Raw genomic sequence first — 25,597 nt, 5'->3', positions numbered from 1 at the left:
CAACCTGTCAGTTAAGACAAGCTGCAGCGTGCGGGACCCAGGAAGAAGCAGAGCGCAGGAGGAGCCCTGGACCATGGATAGGTAATGTATTTACTTTGCAAATCGTCAGCCACCAGCCGCACACCACTATTGCACCTAGCGGTGCACGGTTGGTGCCCGACAATTATAGGTCCGAACCTATATCAACAATCAGCCGATGGCAGCGATCATCGACTGATCGTTATGTTTACTCGGAACATTAATCGGGTGGATAGGGCTGATTCGGCCGATTATCGTTCCATGTAATAGCACCCTTACATTGAGACCACGCCTGATCAGGAGACTGAGCTTGGATAAGTTCACTCTGCCGCGCATTCATTCTCATCTCTGTGTCCTTTTTCAACCTGGTCAGCTCCATAGATTAACGGTGAGCTTTATGTTAGAAACCTTTATGAAGGTGATTGAAGAATGTCACTGGCCTTGCAGTTTTGGTGGGATTAGCCTACTGCAGTGGTTCCCAACTAGGGTTGCCATGAGAACCCACCTGGTGTGCCATGGCATTGCAGTGAACATGTTCCCTTTAAACCTCGCCAGGAGCTGCAGCCATGCAGCTTCTAGGGATGCCCTGCCGCTGTAATGTTCAGGCTGCTCACTGTAGCACCAATATAGTGAATTGTGAGTAGGCTGGATGGAGGTGCTTTGACATTCATTCTCATGGGCTGCAGGCACTTTATGCCCTCCGCTTATAAGATTCCGGAACCTTATTGTGCCAGCAGGCGCAGTGATGTCATTGCGCTTGCTGGAGGATCCCATCCCCATGGCTCACAGACTGATCATAATCAGCTTTTCATTATCATTGGAATGAACTGGGACTGGATCCGCTGTGAATTCACAGTGTGAAATCTGCTGGGATCTGGTGTGTGTGGGGGCACCCTAATCAAACAAATGGCTTACAAAGTAACACTTCTTTATTCCTTCAATAAAAACACTAATCTAAACTTAAGTTATTAATGTGCCTATATATGGACTAATATTTCTTATTGCCCAATGTTTTCAGTGTTCTGGTGAAGGGTTGGGGTGGAGGAGCAGATATTGGGTATGCTGGGGAGGGGTCCCTTCAACTCAGATCTTATCTTATTATCCATAATTCTTTTGTTCTGCTGATCTTCTGACGATCAGCAATTTTAACAAGTTTCTTGTTCTTTAACCTCTTTTTTTTCCCTTCAAATGGGGTTCTTGCCACAAAAAGACGGCAAAAGTATGAACAATTGGTGGATTAAATTGGTCTTCACGAAAACTGGAGGTAGCAGGCCCATGGTAGAGGAATCTGAGCAAGGGGCCCTCTCTGTGACATCCATATAACCTCATAGGACATGTGGACTGGTCATCTTTATAACGTTCCACTGTAATTAACAATCTTTCCTGGACAATTGTTTGGCTATAAACTGTAAGAGGTCTTTGTAGCCAGCTCCATTTGTCCATAGCACCAAGGTTATTTAAGGTGGTCTGTAGCTGCTCTTCTACATACTCTTCACTACTGCCATTTGGCTGTTTGTCCATCTGTTCACGCTTGTACTTCATGTCACATAAACCCATGAAACTAGTACAGCGCATGGTTTGGAATAAGTTTCTGAGAACTGGCACCAGCAATAATAGTGCTTAACACTGTCCTTGCCTTCTCTCCTGTAACCAGACACCCCTGAATATTCTTCTCTTTCTGAAATAGCACAAACTCTTAGTGCATCATTGTGAAATACGTGGTTGATCTCTTAATTTTAAGTGTCTATATAGAATCAGATTTTCTATAATATTTTATTGTATAGTATGCAGTGTCAAAAGGCCAAAGCTACGGTTATGTCGTCTTCCGTCCTGAGCCCGGAGGGATGGGTAAGAAGTAACTGTAATTATGAATATATTTGTAATCTCATTCCATTTAGCAATATTAATCTCTATTTACCAGCGGCAGGGAACAGGTTGTTTATGTGTCTTTCACCGCATGTTATTTTAGTTAATACTGTGCCACACTGTGCTCTTCACTGAGGATCTATTGGACACATTTCCTACATTTATCACAAACACATCTTGTGTTTACATCCGTGATGTTTTATCTGAAATAGAACTGTTCCAGTGCTCAGATCCATCATATGTCAGTGAGAAAATATTGTTCTTATTAACTCCCTCATGATAGGCTGAAGCAGGTCCTGACAGCTGCCATCCAGGTGGAAACATACCACTGTCATCAGTTCTGATCAGGTGTTGGGCTGTGCCATGCTCCAGCATTATTAATTCTGTGAGCAAGCTCAGATTTATAAGTGCTGTCTTTCTCTAGATGGTGTAAGCTGAAAGCAGACAGCCTGAGGATGTGGCAGATTTATCTCTGTGCCAACCACCTGTAGAAAATGAATTAAAATCAATCATAACTAAAAACCTAATCTTATGACGGTAGTGTGAACAGTACTTGAAGCATTGATGGAACACACTAATCCAGCACAATAAAAGTGGATTTAAGGGGCTATTCCAACATTTGTTTTGGGGGTCTTAGTTCTGTAGTTCATGGTTGTACTTCCTGGTTGAACAGTTGTTCAGTAGTACAAGTTCAAGAATGCATTGTTATTCTTCAGCCGTTCGTCCCAGCCTGCCTGCTCAGCGAGGTTGCAGCTCCTGCTGTATTGTTCAGCATAGGGCAGCATGTTGTAATCACAACTCTCTCCCTAAATGTCTTTTTATGTAAATATATATATATATATATATATATATATATATATATATATATATATATACACTACCGTTCAAAAGTTTGGGGTCACCCAAACAATTTTGTGTTTTCCATGAAAAGTCACACTTATTCACCACCATACGTTGTGAAATGAATAGAAAATAGAGTGAAGACATTGACAAGGTTAGAAATAATGATTTGTATTTGAAATAACATTGTTTTTACATCAAACTTTGCTTTCGTCAAAGAATCCTCCTTTTGCAGCAATTACAGCATTGCACACCTTTGGCATTCTAGCTATTAATCTGTTGAGGTAAGCTGGAGAAATTGCACCCCACGCTTCTAGAAGCAGCTCCCACAAGTTGGATTGGTTGGATGGGCACTTCTGGCGTACCATACGGTCAAGCTGTATCCACAACAGCTCAATGGGGTTCAGATCTGGTGATTGCGCTGGCCACTCCATTACCGATAGAATACCAGCTGCTGCTTCTGCTGTAAATAGTTCTTGCACAATTTGGAGGTGTGTTTAGGGTAATTGTCCTGTTGTAGGATGAAATTGGCTCCAATCAAGCGCTGTCCATTGGGTATGGCATGGCGTTGCAAAATTGAGTGATAGCCTTCCTTATTCAGAATCCCTTTTACCCTATACAAATCTCCCACCTTACCAGCACCAAAGCAACCCCTAACCATAACATTACCTCCACCATGCTTAACAGATGGCGTCAGGCATTCTTCCAGCATCTTTTCATTTGTTCTGCATCTCACAAATGTTCTTCTTTGTGATCCAAACACCTCAAACTTGGATTCATCAGTCCACAACACTTTTTCCCAGTCTTCCTCTGTCCAATGTCTGTGTTCTTTTGCCCATCTTAATCTTTTTCTTTTATTGGCCAGTCTCAGATATGGCTTTTTCTTTGCCACTCTGCCCTGAAGCCCAAAATCCCGCAGCCGCCTCTTCACTGTACATGTTGACACTGGTGTTTTACGGGTACTATTTAATGAAGATGCCAGTTGGGGACCTGTGAGGCGTCTGTTTCTCAAACTAGAGACTCTAATGTGCTTATCTTCTTGCTTAGTTGTGCAATGCAGCCTCCCACTTCTTTTTCTACTCTGGTTAGAGCCTGTTTGTGCTGTCCTCTGAAGGGAGTAGTACACACCGTTGTAGGAAATCTTCAATTTCTTAGCAATTTCTCGCATGGAATAGCCTTCGTTTCTAAGAACAAGAATAGACTGTCGAGTTTCAGATGAAAGTTCTCTTATTCTGGCCATTTTGAGGGTTTAATTGACCCCACAAATGTGATGCTCCAGAAACACAATCTGCTCAAAGGAAGGTCAGTTTTGTAGCTTCTGTAACGAGCTAGACTGTTTTCAGATGTGTGAACATGATTGCACAAGGGTTTTCTAATCATCAATTAGCCTTCGGAGCCAATGAGCAAACACATTGTACCATTAAAACACTGGAGTGATAGTTGCTGGAAATGGGCCACTATACACCTATGTAGATATTGCACCAAAAACCAGACATTTGCAGCTAGAATAGTCATTTACCACATTAGCAATGTATAGAGTGTATTTGTTTAAAGTTAGGACTAGTTTAAAGTTATCTTCATTGAAAAGTACAGTGCTTTTCCTTCAAAAATAAGGACATTTTAATGTGACCCCAAACTTTTGAACTGTAGTGTATATGTATATGACAGGGAGATGGTGATGTAGGCTGGAGGGGCTGATCTAAGGCCCAGATCTGTGCTGTTCTCTTCCTGGATGCTGGATGACTGTATATGAGTAGCAGTGTAATGTGAAGATATCTTCTGTAATATGGAGAAGAAGTCTAAGTAGTGTAGTCGTAATATGTAAACTATCCTCAATGTGGAATTTTCTCTCTGGGAGAAGAATGGAGTATTGTTATTTAGTGTGCAATGGCTGCAGTAGGCGGTGTGTGAGAGAGATACAGGCAGAAATTAAGCCTTACAAGCAGCAGATGTTCTTATGTAACAGAATAAGCATTTACAGCTGAGGTCGCATTCATACCTTCAGTAAATATGGTCTGCGCAGGGATTGTTTGCTACGGACTGGATCTCGGAACTCCCAACATCAATGGTCATTATGATGCACTGAGCTTCAAAACTGTTTAATCTCTGCGCTACTGTACTGATACCACTGTTAACTGCTCTTAACAGTTTTGGAGCTCATAGCATCACAATGATGCTGGAAGTTCCAAGGTCCAGTCCGTAGAACACAGTCTGTGCACAGACTGTATTTATGTAATGTGTGAATGTAGCTTTAGGGTACGTTCACACTTACCGGATGCTGCGGATCCGCAGCAGATCCACAGCAGATTTCATTTAAATAACTGAACACAGTATCAAATCTGCTGCAGATCTGCTGTGGATCCTGTAGGTGTGAACGCAGCCTTAGTCTTAGGGCCCTATTCCACCGGACGATTATTGTTTGCATAATCGTTAACGATTACCGATCTCAAACGACCGCTATTGCGAAAGACCTAAATACATTCACTCATTTCCATGGAACGATAATCGTTACTTATGATCGTAATTGCAATAGTTTTTTCTTCACTATTTATTCACAATTGCGTTTGTATCTATTGCGAACGACTGAACGATGTCTTATTCAATGCGAACGTTTTGCGAACGAGCAACGATAAAAATAGGTCCAGGTCTTATAAAGCGATCAACAATTTCTCGTTCGGTCGTTAATCGTTAACTGCATTTCAACCGAACGATTATCGTTTAGAGTCGAACGATTTAGCGATAATCTGAACGATAATCGTCTGGTGGAATAGGGCCCTTAGCCTCCTAGTCTCTACAAAGTTGTTCGCCCTTCACACTTGGTATCTCCCAGTACAGGAGAACCTCAGCAGATTGTCATCTCCCTCTGCTAAAGCTAATGAAAACTCTCTGTCTCTGTCTCTCTCTCTCTCTCTCTCGCTCTCTTTTATGCCAGTTCTTTGGGTGGATGGAGGAATTCGCCGGCAAATATCATTGAGTCTATGGACCAAGCGGAGCCTCAAGCGGAGGCTGGGCGGCAGAATCCGCTTGAAGTCTCCATGGAAATTCTGTAGTGTGCACATGCTCTAATATTGAGGAAAATCCTCCAGCTTGCTGTAACGTTTAAACAAACTTTACATTACTCAATACAGTGTGAGGAAAAAAAGGAAAAAAAAAACTGTCTGACCTGAGTATCACTTGTACCTGGCCTTGTTAGCAGCTTTCTTTGTGTGTGCCGCCGAATATTTAGTTTGTACTGAGTTTTTAACCCCGTCAGTAATATGTATATATACGTTCCTACTGCACATACCCCGTGCAGAAGGAATGCATATATACGTTCCTGCACTGATGGGGCTTCTGATGTGTGCGGAATTTTCCGATCTATTAAAATATAACATTATTGTTCCCGCATGGTAAACGGGGAAGGGGGGGGGGGGACACCAGGATTGCTGATTGTATTAAATTATTTATGAGAAAAAAATTAAGAAAAAGCAATCAATTTTTCTGTTACACCTATATGATATTAATAAAAACTAGGCATAATGGCGCAAGAAATTACACCTCAACCAGCCCTGCAGGTGGAAAAATAAAAGCGCTATGGCTCTTAGAAGGCGGGGGGGGGACATTAGTTTGCATTGCATTAATTTGACCCGGACATCCGTGCATCAAAGGGCTCTGTCTTTAAGGAGTTAAGGATGTAATGGGTGGAGACTAATTGGCTATTTATGGAGGAGTCAGAACCGTGGCTTACAGCCCTGATGTCTCCTATACCTACAGAGACTATAAAATATATATATATTTTTTTAAATGTATATAACAATAACAGCACTAAAACACCATACATGGAAGTGTGAAGCAGCACAGTTGCTGCATTAAACACCAATAAAATGGCATCTGAGGCTGTCTGCAAATAGAAACATTTTCTGTTTATTTAGAAAAAAAATAAATCAAGATTTAAAGGGGTTGTCCGGCGATAAAAAATTATTCACAGAATAACACACATTACAAAGTTATACAACTTTGTAATGTATGTTATGTCTGTGAATGGCCCCCTTCCCCGTGTCCCACCACCCCCACCCGTGTACCCGGAAGTGTGGTGCGCTATACATTACCTGTCACGTGCCGACCACTGTCTCCGATCCTCAGCAGTGACGTCTTCTTCGGGAGGCCGGCGGATCTTCCCGAGTGCCGGCCGCCCTCTGCAGCGTCATCCGAAGCTCAGCCGCGATTGGCTGAGCATAACTGTGCTCAGCCAATCGCGGCTGAGCGGCTGATGACGCGGCCACGGCCTCCCGAAGAAGACGTCACTGCTGAGGATCGGAGACCGTGGACGACACGAGATGCGGTGAGTATAATGCACCACACTTCCGGGTCTAGCGTGGGTGGGGGGAAACACGGGGAAGGGGGCCATTCACAGACATAACATACATTACAAAGTTGTATAACTTTGTAATGTGTGTTATTCTGTGAATAATTTTTTATCGCCGGACAACCCCTTTAAATGAACAATCATCCATAATGTTAAATGTTAGATTTTACTGTTCACCATATCACCCAGTCCTACTCTGATGCTGCAGTGCAGCCAGCTTCATGGTCTTGTCAGGGGCTAGTCTGCTGTATTTGTGCATTGTTCATTTACTCCATCCCATTCATCCACTGTTCACTACAATGAACATACAGTGAATAGTACTCTTTTTTTGTATTTTTTTATCATTGTAATCTTTACTAAGGGATCTGATAGATTGTCCCTTCTTTACACCAGTGTTATAGCCCAATGTAAAATGACAGTGTATTCTTACAAATACGCCTTGTCTATACATATAATTCGGTTTCCGGGTGAATGAAGCCAACAAAAAAAATTTGCCATTTTGGCTGCGATCATGGCTATATAAATAATTCACGTGTGACTTCTGTTGCAGACTCAAGTGTCTGGGATTCTCACTCAGTCTAACATGTAGTATTTCCTTGTTTTTTCCTTCCAGAGTGTGACCTCTGTTATAAATATCTTTTGGCTGTTTTGTTCCAATGTGTTGTCTGACCAATTCAGTCCTCAAGGTCGCATTGCCCTTTTATAATGTGTTTTCTCCAGGCCAGATGCAGAGCTCTGTTCTCTCCTCTGTAGAGACCAATGTTATGCTACGTTTACACGGAGCGATAATTCGCCCGATCGTACAATTAACGATATCGAAGTAACTGTGTTTTTCATAACGATCAACGTTAAGACGGTACGATATATCTTACGGAAAATTCGTTTTGTGATCGCTTAAGCCCATCTCACACATAGGGTAAATCAGTGAACGACTGTTTACAGGAAACGATTTGCGATTTTTTTTTTGCGAACAACGACGATTTGAGAACTTGTTGAAAAATCAAAATGAATGATTTACCGCTCGTCGCTTGATCGTTCGCAGCGTTTACACGTACAATTATCGTTCGAATTTAATCGTTATCGTGCAAATTCGCACGATAATTGTTCTGTGTAAATGCAGCATTAGTCTATTCAATTGCTTGTGCTGATTTTTACAATAACAGGTTGTAAGGGCCGTGAAGCGTAGGCAGACCTAAAGTATGTTTGTCTTGTGTTTACTTCTTACCTCCCACACGGCACTGAGGTTTATGTGCTGTGGAGTAAAGAAAAATGCATCTAGCACAAATAGAGAGCAGTCTGTTGGACCTTATGAGTGGAATATGCTATAGACATTGATGTGTATAAGAATACAGTGAAAATACAGTTTTTAAAGGAAAGGACAGACTACATTTGCCAGTGCTAGAACAGAACAGGAGATTAGAGCCCTGCAGTTTGGCCCTATTCCACAGTAACGATAATCGGCCGGGTCGGCCCCATTTGGGCCGATTATCGTTCGGTGAAATAGAGAGAACGATCAGCCGATGATCGTGTCATCGGCTGATCGTTCATTTAGGGCCATACCTAAAATCATCGTTCCCCCACCGCTCATCGCTACGGTTGAATAGCGGTGCGCGGCGGGCGACCGACGATTTGACAGCAGCAGCATCATCATACATTACCTGTCCAGGCTTCTCTGCGCTGTCTTCATCCCAGGGTCCCGCACGCTCTATCTTCTGATTAGCCGGTCAGCTGATGGAGCGCTCAGCCAATCACAGGCTGGAACCGCCGCGGCCTGTGATTGGCTGAGTGTGGCCTGTCAGCTGACCAGCCATTCAGAAGATAGAGTGCGCGGGACCCTGGGATGAAGACAGCGCAGAGAAGACCTGCAGGTAATGTATTACTGCTGCTGCAAGGGCTGCAAGGACATCGGTAACGATGTCCTTGCAGCCCTCGCTCAACAATCATCGAGCCGTGGAATAGGCCCAGTAAACGAGCGGCGATCTAGCAGATCGCCACTCGTTTACATTGTTGATCGGGCCCTTCTCGGCCCGTGGAATAGGACCCTTAGGAGTTACAACTATATCTGATTGCAGGTCAGTCCTCCGTTGGCAAATACTGACTGACAGCTGAGCAAGCAGGAGGATGGGTAGCGTTGATTATTCATGAAGGAGAGGGAGGACAAACGCTGAGCCACAACTCCTCTTTCACTCTTCATTATAGTAGGAGACACCATAGTAGGAGACACCAAAAGGCACCATGCTCACAAGGGGACTTCCAGCTACAGCACACTGTCACCGCCTCGGGTGGGGCCGGGGTGCTTACAGATTCCCTTTAAGCATAAACTAGTGAGTGTTAAGCCAATTTCCCACACTTGTGAGTTTTTTTTTTATCAGACTCATAAGCTTAGCACACTACACATATGACCTTAGCACACAACACTTTCTCTCTCTTCAGAAAAAAAAATATATTTAGCAGGGATCCAGTCTTTGGCTGCCTCAAAGTTAACCACATTGAGGAGATTGCTGCAAGTCTTCAATAACCTGTAATGACCAACCATGTAATGCGAGGATATGTATACATAATGCATTCTGACTCATGGGGGGGGGGAGGCTCTATGGGACGACATCTGCTAGCTCTAGTAAGACATATGGACAGGGATTACCCTGCTTGATCAACCCCTTTTAATGGAAAAGGGAATTACCTGCTTTCTTATGGGAACTTGGTTATAATTTGATCTCGCAGGGTTTTCTATGACTGGACATTTCCAAGCGCATTATATTCCCTAATGTCTTTACCGAAGCAATTGGATGTGACATGTTCTCCAGACAAGTGGCAGGATGTATTTGTATTTATTTTACTGACCTCCAACAGAATTGTCTGCACTAAGCTTGCTAATATGTATATGACCTAGCTTTACTCCTAGTATTCTGACACAATATAAGCTGTATGTAATGGAAGAAAGCAAACACTAAGGGTACAAACACACACACCATATACGCAGCGTATTTACTGCTCCGATACGCAGCAAATACGCAGCAGATTAGATCTAAATAACTGAACACAGCATCAAGTCTTCACCATCAAATCTGCTGCAGACCTGCTGCATATACAGTGTATGTGTTTGTACCCTTAATGCTTTTTCTCCTATGCCAAGCCACAATGTTGTATCCAATAAGCATGTAAAAGGTTAAAGCCTTCACAGATTGGCTGTCAGAGCCATTACCTCCAAGACATAGCTCTTGTTTGCCGGCAGATGTTCACTGTCCTAATTGCTGGCGCTGATGTCATTGTGTCAGTCTGAGGATGAAATAAATTCAATTACTTCTTGTCCATTAGATGCTCTATGTTTTCATATAGGAACAATTGGCTGAGATGTAATGTTCAGGTGGTTATATGGGAAGAGCTTGTTGCTGATTTCACTCTTTGCTGGGCCTGTTATCAGCTAAGTGACATTGTTGCTAACATAGGGCACAGTAATGGACATTCTGTAAAGATGCCAACAGGACTGACAGCAGAGGCTGGTGTAAATGATACACTTAGCTATTAACCTATCCAATGTCTTTTTTCGAAGGCTAATTTCACATGTCAAATATATTAATGTAGCCTTATGGTAGATTTTATCAATAAAATGATTTCAAGGTGAAGTATTTTAGAGTTGGACTCGCTAGACATACATGACATGAACTGCATAACGACAACAAGATGAGGCCCTATTCACAAATCAGTAATCCAGTCCATAATTGCAGAGCCGCAACTATGGACGGCATTCGGATGTAATCATTGATTGTAATCCTTGTATGGATCTGTAGCAGCTACAGATATGTAAGGGTCCATTCAAATCAATGGGTACTATACTTTTCGTAAATATTGATCTGTAATTATGGGCAGTGTAACACTGACATGTGAAAGTGGGCTCTGGTCATACCACTTGGTGTGACATTGGTTTCCCTTACAATGGAAACCATGGTGGCAGTGCCTGGTCCATGAAACAACAGATACTGTATATTAATTGGTTTGTTTTTTTACATAATTTGGTGTAGGCTGAGTGGACCTTGCTGTTAGGTTGTAAGCTTACTGTGGGGATGTAGTGTGATACATCACATATTTCCATTCTGCCACCCCCTGTGAGAGACCACATCCCCTCTTTTCTGTGTATTTCTGGTGTTGTATTACAAATACTCACATCTCCTCCCTTCCCCCCATTGACTTCTTTATGCTTCCAAAGCTGAGAAAGTGGCCATACACTTCCGGTGGTTCTGTGCCAGCCTTTGTCTATTTACCAAGAGTGATGTCCCGTATACCAGTATGCACGGCAGGTGACTGCTGAGGTCTGTTATTTTTAAAGGACCTTTAATTATTCTGCATTTGCCTCTGTGCACCGTGTGGAGCTCAGACTGTAAGGTGTCATATAGAGAGTTATATAGAGATATGGAATGGATTAGGGGGGAGTAGGGAGTTTAAAGGTGAATGGATTATAAATGGGGCAGTAGTTAGCAGTGCAGGACAGATGATGGTTTTTTTCAGTAGTATGGCAGCAAGGTTACAAGAGAAGGGAAAGATACCGTAGGATAGAGAGAGGTGACGTATTTTAGTAAGCAGAGTAATGGCAGCCGGGGAGACAGACTGAAGAATAGGATCACTTCTGTTGTTGGGTGAAGAGTGAAGCAGAACGGATGTAGCAGGGGAGCAATGCCACACTGGAACTGGAGGACTATTCAGTACTAAAGCTACAGGTTTCAAGCATAAACTTGTTATGGAAAAATCTGCTGACATGTAGTTTTCTCTCCACACCTGTAGCACTGCTTAGGAAACATGCTTGCGGCATGTACCAAGATTACCTGTGACAGGAGCATTGGCATATACAGGGCACTTGTGTTTCACTGTTTGGCCAGAAGAGGGGACTGATTGGAGATGATGCTGGGTGTAGAGTGTCTATAACTTGCAGAGTGTTATAGAGAACCTGTCATGTTAACAGATCAGTCAACTCTTAGTGCTCAGTGAGGGCACTGTGCACTGGACTCTTAAAGGGAATCTGTCAGCACCTGGAGCTGACCCGAGCTGCTGACAGTGTGCATTAAGTGACCGTTTACTGGTTAGTAGGGTACCTTTGCCTTAGCTCTCGAGGTTAGGGGTTGCTCAAGTATCAAAGAGGAGTTGTGGTGAGGCTGAGCGCCTCTTCTCTTTGTTGTTCCCACAGGCACCATAGACAGTGGGAGGGGTGCATGCACACTGAGTGTCCTGACTGTGGGCCCCTGCGCCACTTCCCTGGTCTGTGGTGCCTGTACGAACAATGAAGAGAAGAGCTTTGGCACATGCTTGAACATGGAGGCTGGCACGAGTGTGCAAGAGGCCATGGCGCAGCATATTTATGGAGAAAAAGTGGTAAAACCCTTTGACACGTGATTACACACTTGATTACAGTCTAGGGCTGGGTTCACACACAGTATATTTCAGGCAGTATTTGGTCCTCATGTCAGGTCCTCATGGCAACCAAAACCAGGAGTGGATTGAAAACACAGAAAGGCTATGTTCACATAATGTTGAAATTGAGTGGATGGCCGCCATATAACGGTAAATAACGGCCAATATTTCAATATAACATCCGTTGTTATAAAATAACAGCAAATATTTGCCATTAAATGACGACCATCCACTCAATTACATTATTTTGTGGACATAGCCTTTCTGTGTTATCAATCCACTCCTGGTTTTGGTTGCCATGAGGACCTGACATGAGGACCAAGTACTGCCTGAAATATACTGTGTGTGAACCCAGCCTTAGGGTGCGTTCAATCACTCTCCACAAACTGTCCTTAGTACAGACTGTGTCCTGCAGAGTGTATCTCTGAGCTCCCCGCATCAGGAATAATATGATACCGGGAGCTCCCATACTATTTGAAAGTTGGTGATGGTGTGACACATGTGACACAGATTGTGTGTATGCACCATAAGATATGAAATTGTGCAGCGTCCCCTCCCCCGAGAGCTAAGACAAAGGTAACCTGCTAACTACGAAACTGTCAATGCACAGTGTCAGCACCTCAGGTGCTGACAGATTCCTATTAAGAACAGACAAAGCAAGGACGCGTCATCAGCTGCTCAGCCGTGATTGGCTGAGCACAGTTATTCTCAGACAATCGTGGCTGAGCAGCCGATGACGCGGCAGAGGGGGGGCGGCATCAGGGACGGCTGCAGCGATTCGGCCGGCCTCCTGAAGATTACGTAGTTGACAGAAGATCGGGGTCGGGGACGACGCGCGTCGGGTATGCATTGTATGGTACACTACACTTCTGGGTCCACGTGCGGGGGTGGGGGATTCACATATAACTTGTATAACTTTGTGATGTGTGTTATTTTGTGAATAATTTCTTAGCGCCGCACCCTTTAAAGGTGAAGTCTAGTGAAATTTTTTATTAATCTATTGTATTGCCCCCCAAAATACAAATCACCAATATACACTTATTACGGGAAATGCTTATAAACAGCTTTTTTTTCCCTGCACTTAGTACTGCTTCAAGGCTTCACTTCCTGGATAACATGGTGATGTCACGACCCGACTCCCAGAGCTGTGTGGGCTGTGGCTGCTGGAGAGGATGATGGCAGGGGAACACTGAGGCACACAGGGCACTGGAGGGACACTGAGCATCCCTCTGCCATCATCGTCTCCAGCAGCCACAGCCCGCACAGCTCTGCGAGTCGGGTCGTGACATCACCATTTTATCCAGGAAGTGAAGCCTTGATGCAGTAGTAAGTGCAGGAAAAAAAGCACTTTATAAGCATTTCCCGTAATAAGTTGGTGATTTGCATTTGGAGGAAAATATAATACTTTAATTAAAATTTTCAACAGACTTCTCTTTTAACTGCAGAATTGTAAAAGTCCTTTTGATTGACACAGTCTGTCTCTCTTATCTGAATTGTGCAGAATCTCCGGGGTAATGTGAGAAGGTTCACTCCGTAGGGGGTGAATCGGTGCACTGGGGGTGGTAGTTCTGCTTCCAGTGCACTAAACCATCTTATTAGCATTACATTTTAAAGTCAAACTGCCCAAAAATGGCGGCAAGGATAAAGGTAAGAAATGCCCCTTTGTCCCCAGTGCCCTGTGCACTATAGGGAGATACAGTGGTGCCATGGATTACGAGCATAATTCGTTCCAGGGCCATGCTTGTAATCCAAATCCACTCTTAAACCAAAGCAAATTTTCCCATTTTCCCATAAGGAGTCATTGAAATGTAGACAATTGGTTCCACACCCCAAAAATAATGATTTTTTATTCTGAATACCATGTAAGACAAATGAAACAAACATTTAGAAACAGCTGAATATGTTATAAGTTACTGTACATTATAGCAATCAGAATGTGGAATATACTGAAAACACAGCAGCAGGTTGTAGATACAGGATGGAGATGCAGATCACCATAATGCAGTAGCGAAGTACAACAGGCTAGAATAGAGAAGCAGGGCTGCTGTCAGAGGTCTGTGTGGTCACATGACAGCAATAGGGAAGGGGTGTATGTTCAGTATGGACCAATCAGGACTGACAGACTGCAGGGAGCATGAAGGAATGAGCAGGACATATGTTGGCACATAAATCTAGGGAGAGAGGGGTTACAGCTATGGTGAGATTACCTCCACAGTCCTGTCCCCTTATGCAAGCCTCAGCCTGAAGTGGATCTGCTATGATTTGGAAGGTGAGGGATACTTCCTGGGTCAGAGTAAAGTGCTGTAGACCCCGCTATGCAGACCATGCCACTCCCCCACTTGCACTCTCACCCAGTACAGGGAGCTCTTAAACCAAAGCAATGCTCTTAATCCAAGTCACAATTTTGAAAAATTGTGAGCTCTTAACCAAAATGCTCTTAAACCAAGTTACTCTTAAACCAAGGTACCACTGTATTACCAGGTTAGGCACAATCTCCATAATGAAGTGGGCCACTTAAATACAGACTTACCAGGCAGAGCTTAGCCTTATTTTATTGATTTGCCATGTAATGGTTATTGTACATGAGAGGAGCCATTGTCATGTTTGTATGGCTGTTTTGAGGTAAAAAATATCTTATTTGCGTAAGGCACAGCTAAATGTCAGCACGGCCTTCGAAAGGCTTTGCAAGTATAACCCTTCTAACAGTGGCCTGATTTCCTCTATTTATGCTTTGCTCACAACTTCCCCGGAAGGTCAAGAGGTGTCGCATGCCTACATGGCCAAGTGGGAGACATACCTTGGGAGACGGATACCTCCCCCTATGTGGCAGGTCATTTGGTCACAAGCGGCAAAATCCTCTTCCTGTGTCTCCTTTAGGGAAAATCAATATAAAATTTTATTTGATTGGTATCATACCCCAGAACTGCTCCATCGTCTATACCCAGAGACCCCCTCCACTTGTTGGAGATGCCTTTCTGCAGTTGGCTCACTTCAACATATTTTTTGGGATTGTCCGAGGCTAGGCCCCTTCTGGGGGGGTGTACAGGGCCTACTGGCTGCAGTCCTTGGTGCAGTTCTTCCACTGGATCCCATGATATTTCTTCTGAATGTACTATGTCTAAAGATACAGCCAGACTGCTCCTCCATGTACTGACGGCCGCGAAATGTCTGCTGGCCAAATATTGGAAACAGACTTCCATACCCACTGCGGCTGAACTCATTGCTCGTATACTGGAAATTAAAAGGATGGAAATGATGACGGCAGCGCAAGATCTCCGGATGGAGAAATGTCAAAAAATATGGTCCCTATGGGATGAGTACTATGATAGATCCTTTAATGTTCCGACCACCTGACTTCCCTCCTAGTGAGAAATAGTTTGCTCTACTCCTCTTTCTTCTTGTTGGTTTTCCTATTATGCTCCCCCCCCCTTCCCCTCCCCAGGTTTATGGTTTGTCGATGTCCTGTCTTCCCCTGTCTTCGTGTTTTAATGTGTTTGCTATAGTTTTGCTGTTGGGGTTTTTTCACCCCTATTGGAACGTTATTTCATTGCTATATGAGTGATTTATGGTTTAATGTCATGTATACTGGCTGTCTCCGGTTGTGGTTTGATGCAGCACCCTCACACTATTGCTCGTATGTCTAATTCTTTTTTTGGTGTTCAGAGATACCTTTTTCTGGTTGTTCGATTGTATGTTTTATTGGAAAAAATCTTTCAAAAATAAACAATTTATAAAAAAAAATGTCAGCAGCCTGCAGAAAGAAATGCTTATAGTGGACAATATGGTTTCAGCCCATGAAGTACCTACAGTTCTGTAACACAGAGGCATAAAGACTTTATGTGCCAATGCATCGCCCCCATATATAAGGCTTTTCCACGTGCATGATACCACAATACTGTAGTTTTTAATGGGTTTATACATGCTGGCAGTGACGTATAGCCGCATTACACCTAGCAGCCCTTTATCTATATTCCAGTAATGATGGTATTCTATGTCTGTGCACCTCAGCCACCTATGTGGAAGACAGTACGCAGTGTAGTTATGTCTCCTGTACACATTCTGTATTAGGGATTTTTGTGCTGTTTTGTAGCTGTGCAGAATACTCAGTCTAATCTATTAGGCCGTGCTTGTGTTTGCTGATGTTAAATGAAGGACATTTGGCATAACACTGTGGCTTATAGGTACACGAGGTCCTGGCATATATCCTTTGGTCATGTGATATTAGCAGCCTTGTTTATACAGCTAAAGTCAATAGGAAGGTGAATACATTTCCCTCATTAGTTACATGCTTCATTGTTTTACAGGAACACAGAATGTTGGAGCTTGTTAAATCTACATTTCTATTTATTAATGTACAGTATTTCTGCTGTACATGTGTCCCGATATGCTGCCAAAACTATCTTTTCATTGTTTGCTGTATTTATATTATTTATTTTTTGTGTTTTTAGGCTATTTTTTAAGGCAAGAATGGGCATTGTTGGCGTTTTAAACAACAACCGTTCTTACCTCAAAGTGAATATACCATCAGGTACATAGCTTTTTTACATGAATAGACCAGCACGGCGTGGTCCCCTTTTCAACCACTACCTGTTTCCTACGCACGGCACTGGTCTATTCCTGGGCACCGGTCCAGCCTGAAGCACTAGGGGCTGACTAGTCAATTATTTGCAGCTGCTAATGCAGGATCAGCGGCCATTGTTCCATCTCGGTTGACATAATGTTTGGTACTTTTTACAGCTGTACATTGCATGGACTTGAATGGTTAATTGGATTGCAGGCAGACCCAAATGTGCCCACAATCCAAATAAAATAAAAAGATGTTCCTGCGGCGGATGTGGTAATAACTGCCTAAGGAACATGTCAAACAGCGCAGTTGTTTGACACCGCAAACAAATACCGTGTCAAACGACAGTCACTGTTTATACATAGTGTGAACATAGCTAAATTGTTTGCTGTGTTGACACCAAGCAGCCATTTGGAGACATTCAGTGCTCACTGCCAGGTTCCTCATGTTCACAGCTGATCACTGGGGTCCCAGCAAATAAGATCCTGCTAACACGTAGGGATTGTCCAATGAGGAGATGTTTTTAACAATAGACATTAAAGGGTGGAAGTGCGATTGGCTGAGCATAACTGTGCTCAGCCAATCGCGGCTGAGCAGCTGGTGACACGGCAGAAGTGGGCCAGCATGAGGGACGGCTTTAGTGGTTCGGCCGGCCTCCCGAAGATGACATTGTTCGACCCAAGATGGCGGCCGGGGTCGACAGTAATCTGGTGAGTTTACTGCACCACATTTCCAGGGGTGGGGGGATACAGGGAAGGGGGGCATTCACTTACATAACATACAATACAAAGTTGTATAACTTTGTAATGTTTGTTATTTAGTGAAAAATTTTTAAGACCGCACTACCCCTTTAACCTTCACTACATTTCCCTACTATGCCCAGAGAATAGATACTCAACCTATTTCAGTTTATTTCGACATTTTTTAGAGACTTATCTGCTTTCATGTTTAAGTGATCTGTTTTATGTTTTTAGATTTGGAATGAATATGATTTTATGGCTACTCCTCTGTCTCAGAGGTTATGTTCAGATGTAACATGCTGCGTTTCTGTCCTTATTACTTGACCTAGTATTGTGTCTGGTTTAGTCTGAGATATAGGGCTTCTTAGACAGTACTGAATGTCTTATTGTATCATCCTTCTAGATTTGATCCTAACTAGACTTGCTCCTCTATTGAATGTTGCCAGGGGCCTGTCTGCCTGTATTACAGGAAAGAACAGCTGTTTCATGGCATGAAGTGGCATGCTGAGTGCTGGAAAGCTGGAAAACCCTGTCAGGTTATGCCACGTTCTTCATTCGCTACTTTTTGTAGCTACAGTACATAAATACTGTAAATGTTCTTCCTATATCCTGCCCTACATATCAAAGCATATACTGCACAGTGTGTATGCCTCTAGGTCATAAGGGGTATTTTTGGGGACACAATGCACAAGCAGATCCGGAGACAGTGATTGCTTCCACTGTGGACTATCCTGTGCCCCACTCCTAGCTGTCTGATGGACACGCTGCACATCCAGTAGACACCTGTTCTCAGAGCCTGACCCTATGACAGACACTATTCTAAGTTGAGTATGCTTGTTAAAATGTCACTGTCATATTTTTTTATTTTTTTTGCAGAAATCAATAGTACAGGCGATTTTAAGATTTTAATTAACTTTGTAATTGGTGTTATTAGGCAAATATGTCATTATCTGCATTCAAAAAGCATTCAATCGCCCGGGTGATCACTGATCGTCCAGGCAGCCCATAGAATATATCGGCAGTCTGCTTCCGCCGCTCCTAAGCCACGGAGCGGCGGCAGCAGATCGCTGCTATATAAGTCGTTTGTCTTTCACATGTTGAAAGACAAATGACTTCAACGATCAGCTGACATGAACGATGTCAGCTGATCGTTTCCTCCTATTCCATGGGATGATTATAGGCCGTAACAGCCGATATCGGGCAAATACAGCCGATAATCGTTCTGTGGAATAGGGCCTTAAGGTTAGGAGAAATATATGTGGCAGGTCTAGCATTACAGTCATACATATGTGGCAGACCTAGCATTACAGTCATACGTATGTGGCAGACCTAGCATTACAGTCATACATATGTGGCAGACCTAGCATTACAGTCAGTATATACATACTGTATGTGGCAGACCTAGCATTACAGTCATACATATGTGGCAGACCTAGCATTACAGTCATACATATGTGGCAGACCTAGCATTACAGTCATACATATGTGGCAGGCCTAGCATTACAGTCATACATATGTGGCAGCCCTAGCATTACAGTCATACATATGTGGCAGACCTAGCATTACAGTCATACATATGTGGCTGGCCTAGCATTACAGTCATACATATGTGGCAGGCCTAGCATTACAGTCATACATATGTGGCAGGCCTAGCATTACAGTCATACATATGTGGCAGACCTAGCATTACAGTCATACATATGTGGCAGACCTAGCATTACAGTCATTTTATTTTTTCATTTCTTATAATGTAACAATTATTGCATAAGCTTACCTAAAGGATATCCACAACTATTATCCATCCTGTGTGACCGTACCCTGACACTACCTGTATCCATGTCTGCAGCAGCAGTGTCATGGTTCCTAGTAGCATGTTTAACATACTGCCCCCTCCCTCCTTATCAATGACAACAGATGCAATGTAGCCTAACTGAAGGAAACCATTGGATTAGTACACAACAGATTATTCACTTACACTTTATTTTTCTTCCTTACAAAGACTTTCTTCATTTGTAAAGTAGTTTAATTAAGAAGAAGTCCAGGAAAAATGTTTATTAAAGTATTGTATTTCGTATAGCACTTACTACTGCATCAAGGCTTCACTTCCTGGATAAAATGGTGATGTCATGACCCGACTCCCAGAGCTCCCAGAGAGGAGGGGAGACAGAGAGAAAGGCTCACACTCTTTTTTTGTCTTCAGCAGAAAGCAGCAGCTCAGAACTGGGGGAAGGAGACTGAATAGATAATGACACAAATGGAATAAATTCTTAGTCTCTTCATGGGCAGCAACATATCAAAAGTTATGTTTGAATGGAATATCCCTTTAAAGGATCATATAGTGATGACATTAAGAACCATACAAATGAATGAATGAGTGTACACAGCTCATGGCACTAAATCAGCACTGCACCCCTTTATTCTCGGAATCTGTGAAAGATTATTAGGGAATCATTAGTAAGTGGACCCTGGAGAATCATGTTAACTTGTAAAATGTAATATGTAATAAAGACATATGTACTTAGCGCCATCTGCAGGCTGTAGTGTTGCACACTATTTAATAATAGGAATGATAATAATTCCCACAGCACTTTACCATCCAAATCCAAATAAAATCCAAAACAAATGATCAGGTAGCCAGACAGATGAGTGAGGAACAGTCGCGGAATCCCACCCAATTTACTCAGTGTGAACATACCCTTAGGAGGAATTACCACTAGGAGGATCTGAGTTTGTTGTTAGTAGTTATGGACTTGGCATGTGACCTTTCAGAACGGCAGAAAAATTATAGCTAACCATAGACAAGATTCAGCCATTGTAGGTTAATTTCTGCTTTTAAGATACAGATTACTGTACATTTGCACATTCGTAGTCCTGTCCGCAATTCTGGATACTAAATTACAGAATAACAACTGTAGTTTGCATGTAACCAATGATATTAATGGGTGATACTGATCATGGCCCCTATCATGGATCTGTAACAACTACAGATGTGTGAATAGGGCCATAGAAATCTTTGGGTTAGCAATCTGTCCACAATTACTGACAATTGTGGGCAGAATATATGGATGTGTGAATTGGGCCTAATTCTGTAATACATTATGACTTAAAGGCCTTTTAGGGCCCTTTTACACAGAAAGATTATCTGACATTATCTGCCAAAGATTTGAAGCCAAAGCCAGGACTGGATTTGAAAAGGGGAGAAATCTCAGGCTTTCATGTATGACCTGATCTCTGTTTATAGTCTGTTCCTGGTTTTGGCTTCAAATCTTTGGCAGATAATCTTGTCAGATAATCTTTCTGTGTAAAAGGGCCCTTAAACAAGTCGATTATCGCTCACAAGTGTTCCAAGGAACGCTTTATAGCCAATAATCAGCCTATGTAATGGTGCATTTACACAGCGATTTATCAGATTTTTAAAGCCAAAGCCAAATGGATTTGAAAAGAGGAGAAATCCAGTCTTTCCTTATGACCTGTTCTCTGTTTATAGTCTGTTCCTGGCTTTGGCTTCAAAAATCTTCAGATAAATCTCTCTCTGTGTAAATGCACCCTAAAAAGGTCTTAAGTCATGATGTATTACATTTATTCTCAGATTTAGGCCCACTCGTTGGCTCATTTGATCTTTTGTGCGGCGGTAAAACTCCTCGCTTATTGGCTGCACATCTCTCTGTGTAAATAGAGTTGTAATAGCACACACAACCTGGGGGCGGGTTTGTGAAAAAAAAAACATTTAATTTTTCTCTGCAGCAGATTTTATGCTGCAGATATCAGTGTAAGTAAATGATGGAGCACAGCACTTTCAGTATTTGGTCCATATTTGACTATAGCCAAATACTCACCACAATACTGTGTGAGCTCAGTCTGAGCAGTAAATAATGACTGTTTTTCGCCTATTTCTATATGTGTGCCTAATTTCTGTGCCTTGTTTCTGTTCAGGTCTCCACAGTCATCAGCAGCATTCGGCAGGTTTCCAAAGTTGCCCTGAAGGAGGATTCAAAGCCAAGCAAAGACAGCGAAGATGCCTTTTATAACTCACAGAAGTTTGAGGTTTTATATTGTGGGAAGGTTGTTATTGCTCATAAAAATGCTCCTTCAACTCTTATTGATGACTGTATTGAGAAATTTTCTCTGCATGAACGCCAGCGCCTGAAACTGCTGAGTGAGCAACGCAGTGTGGACTCCAGCGGTGACCTCACATTGGCTGAGATCTATGACCCAATTTCTCCATCTGATTGTACATTTCAAGAACTGGACACTGACTCTAATGCCAATCCGGCCTCTAGGAACCATTCAGGGATATTTACAGTAGGTAGTCAGAGCAATCTTGCTGGTATGCGGGTTTCTTTTCCTGAGAGGATTCTTGAAGACTCAGGCTTTGAGGACCAGCAGGAGTTTAGGTCCCGATGTAGTAGTGTTACTATTCAAAAGAAGGTTTATGATGGAAAGATACAGTCTAGAAGAAGACATGCAAGTGCACCAAGCCATGTACAACCATCAGACTCTGAAAAGAACAGAACAATGCTCTTTCAGGTATGTAAAACCATAGGCTCAACTGTACATTTACATGTGCTGTTGCTGAACTGAGCCCATCTTCTGGCTGTAAGCATTGCACAAAGGGTAAAAGTGTAAGGGCCCTCTTACATGGGCCAATGGCTGCCCGGTCAGTAGTGTAAAAGAGCGCCAATATTGGCACTTGTTTAGTGGTCCTTTTACATGGCTCGATTATCGTTTGGCAAGGGCTGCACGGACATTGTTAACAATGTCCGTGCAGCCCTTGCCCTAAACTGTTCATACATTACCTGTCCATGCTCCCGGTCTCCTCCAGCTTTCTGTTCTTGTCCCAGCACTGCGTGCAGCACAGTATATGCATTGCTGCTCTGTTCAAATTCTATGGAACTATTGTTGATAGCGGAGTGCTGTACTTTACCAACTTTACTTGTACCATACAGTGTAAGTGGAGCAGCAATGTGCATGCGTGATCACTGCTGCATCCAGATAAGGGCACTATGGACACAGCATCTAAATAGAGGCTCTTGGTATCCCTGTTCTTGTGCTTTGTTGGGGGTTGCAGTTTGACCCACACCCATCAGACACTTAGGGTAGGTGGTGATTTGTCATTATAGCACAACCTTCTTAAAGGGAATCTGTCATCTGAGGTCAGGTTAGGAACTACAGACATTAGTACAGCTGTAGTCAAAATAAGACAAATGGTACCTTTCATAGAGCAGTTCATGCGGCCAAAAGTTATAAAAATGCCAAGTGTCAAAAAGGTAGACCCAAGTTTCTTAAGTGCCTTGGGCTGCTAGGCCTCCCCGCTCTCCTCTCTCTGTCCATTCTTTGACTGTCAAGACTCAACTTCCAGCATCCAGACCTGTTTCTAAATCTTGTGTGTGATATGCAAATATGGGCATGCACATAGTATTTGTATCCATGACATACATAAGAAGCCGGTCCTGATTGTCAGCCGAGGTGTGAAGAGATTGGAGAGCGGCCTGCAGGGATGCCAAAACCGTGACGTCATTGATAATTGGTTCCAGACAACAAAAGACATTTTTGTAAGTTTTGGAAGCATGGACTGCTCTATAAAGGTACCTTGGTTCTTTTTGCTTTTACAGCTCTAAAACAGGGCCTGTAGCTCTTACCTGTACTCCAGCTGACAGATTCCCTATAGGGTTTAAAGAAGAGCTAAAGTCTGTTCATATAACTCAGCTGGGAAGCCAGAAAGCTTAAATATCGGGCATGTTCACCACAAGAAAATGAGACACATAGACTACCTGTCTTTACTTCATTAGTCTGGTTTATTGCTTTTATAATTACCAAGAAAATACATCATTTCTTCTATTAACACCTAAAGACTTCCAGCTCATTCCGGGTTAAAAAGTTTTATTGTATATCTCCTGCCAAGACCTGAGTCATCTTATAGTTTATATCACTTGCTTTTCTCTTTAAATTGTTTTCCATTAGTTCAATTTTCTTGTTTATTTCGGGTCCTTCGCAGTTTCAGCTCTGCTGCTACTTAACTGTGCTTTTTATGTGCTATTACCTGCTAATTGTATGCTCACTTCATCCCATAGCAATATTGCTGTATTGTCAGAATATGAAGATCTCTAGATACCTCTGCTGCTCATAAGATGCTAAGCCGGGTAGTATGGATGTGTATATATACATACTGCTGAACCATAACATTAAACCACCTGCCTAATGTTGTGAAGCCCTTTATGCTGCCAAAGCAGCTTTGACTCATTGAGGCACGGACTCCACAAGACCTCTTACTGTGTCCTGTGGAATAAGGCCCTAGTCCCATAGACTTGCATTGCAGTGCAAGTTTATAGAACTCAATTACATATACTGCTTGCTTGAACAGAGCAGAATGAAAGTCAGAGGTCTTGGTGCTTGAAGCTGGGTGCCATTTTCAAGTGATGGTTACCTTTTAAGTCCTGTAAGTTGAGAGGTGTGGTCTCCATGGATCAGACTTGTTTTTTTCCAGCACGTCCCAGAGATGCTAAATCAGTTTTTTTTTCATTCATGGGCTGGTTCCCAATAGTGTCACTATTTTATACAGGCCTAGCTAGAGCCTCCAGTGTACTGGTATATCCCCAGCCTTGGCTTCTGTGTCAGCTCTGGCCCTAGCCCAACTCTGCGCATCATCTCACGCTGCTTACAAGCTCCGTCATCAGAGCGGGCTGGGGATGAAGCTGACACAGAAGTTCTAATGGTATTTATCCCATTCGCATAATCTAAAACATAAAACACAACCACCATTTAACACTTTTTTTTATTTCCTACTTAAAGGGGTATTCCAAGTTTTATTATTATTCCTCAAATAATGCAGTCTTCTGGTGCACTGAACAGAACATCTCATTACAAACAGTCAGGGGCTTAAAGCAACTCTGTACCCACAATCTGACACCCTCCCAAACCACTTGTACCTTCAGATAGCTGCTTTTAATCCAGGATCTGTCCTGGGGTCTGTTCGGCAGGTGATGCAGTTATTGTGCTAAAAAATAACTTTTAAACTGGCAGCCCTGTGCCCTACAGGAGTGGCCCGGGTTGTGTATGCATTATGCTGGCCCAACCTCTCTGTCCCTCCTCCCCACCCTCCTCATCATTAGGAATGCTCCAGGCAGATTGCCTCCTATTCATCAGCTGTAAGAGCACATGGGCTGGATCGTTAAGACACCTGTGCAATGTTCAGCATGGAGAAAATGTTCCAGTGGCATTCCTAATGATGAAGAGGGTGGGGAGGAGGGACGGAGGGGTTGTGCAAAGTCAGGGCACAGATACTCCCGTAAGGGCACAGGGTTGTAAGTTTAAAAGTTGTTTTGTTGGACAATAACTGCATCACCTGCCGAACGGACCCCAGGACAGATCTTGGATTAAAAGCAGCTATCCGAAGGTACAAGTGGTTTGGGGGGGGGGGGGGGGTCAGATTGTGGGTACAGAGTCGCTTTAAAGGACAACTCCGGCCCTGGTAAAAACAAAAAACTTAACTGAAGTTTAAGTTGGTGTCTTAATTTTTTCTTCACTTCCTGGTTTGGGCTTTCCCATGATGCACTTTGTGTCCTGTCATGTCTAACTGACTCTGTAGAACTGTTAGATAGCTTACATCTTGTTCAGCCAATCAGAGCTGAGCAACCTGAGTCACCTGACAAAGGTAGGCTGGCCAAACAGGGCTTAGACCCGCCTTCCTCTTGATGATGTCATTGTCACAAAATGTCTGCCACAGAGCAGCCTGAGGTCAACAGTCATTAGGTAAGAATGAGTTTACTTCACTTCCTGGGGGGTTGAGGGGGGAAAGGGGGGCAGATAGGTGATTGAAGCATATTA

General features: G+C 43.0%; 1 protein-coding gene across 2 annotated transcripts in view; it reads left to right on the top strand.

Moving 5' to 3' along the window:
• Window positions 1–25,597, top strand: part of TBC1D4 (TBC1 domain family member 4) — a 116,099-nt gene that overhangs the window by 49,533 nt on the left and 40,969 nt on the right. For both annotated transcript variants that reach the window (XM_069970622.1, XM_069970621.1), the window contains exon 2: window positions 21,707–22,300. In XM_069970622.1, the coding sequence (XP_069826723.1) occupies window positions 21,707–22,300 (594 nt within the window). The remainder of the gene's footprint in view (window positions 1–21,706; window positions 22,301–25,597) is intronic.

Source organism: Dendropsophus ebraccatus, chromosome 5, assembly GCF_027789765.1.
Source record: "Dendropsophus ebraccatus isolate aDenEbr1 chromosome 5, aDenEbr1.pat, whole genome shotgun sequence".
In the NCBI taxonomy this organism is placed as follows: domain Eukaryota; kingdom Metazoa; phylum Chordata; class Amphibia; order Anura; family Hylidae; genus Dendropsophus; species Dendropsophus ebraccatus.
The sequence above is the reverse complement of the archived record's forward strand: the minus strand, read 5'-3'. Positions and strand labels throughout refer to the sequence as shown.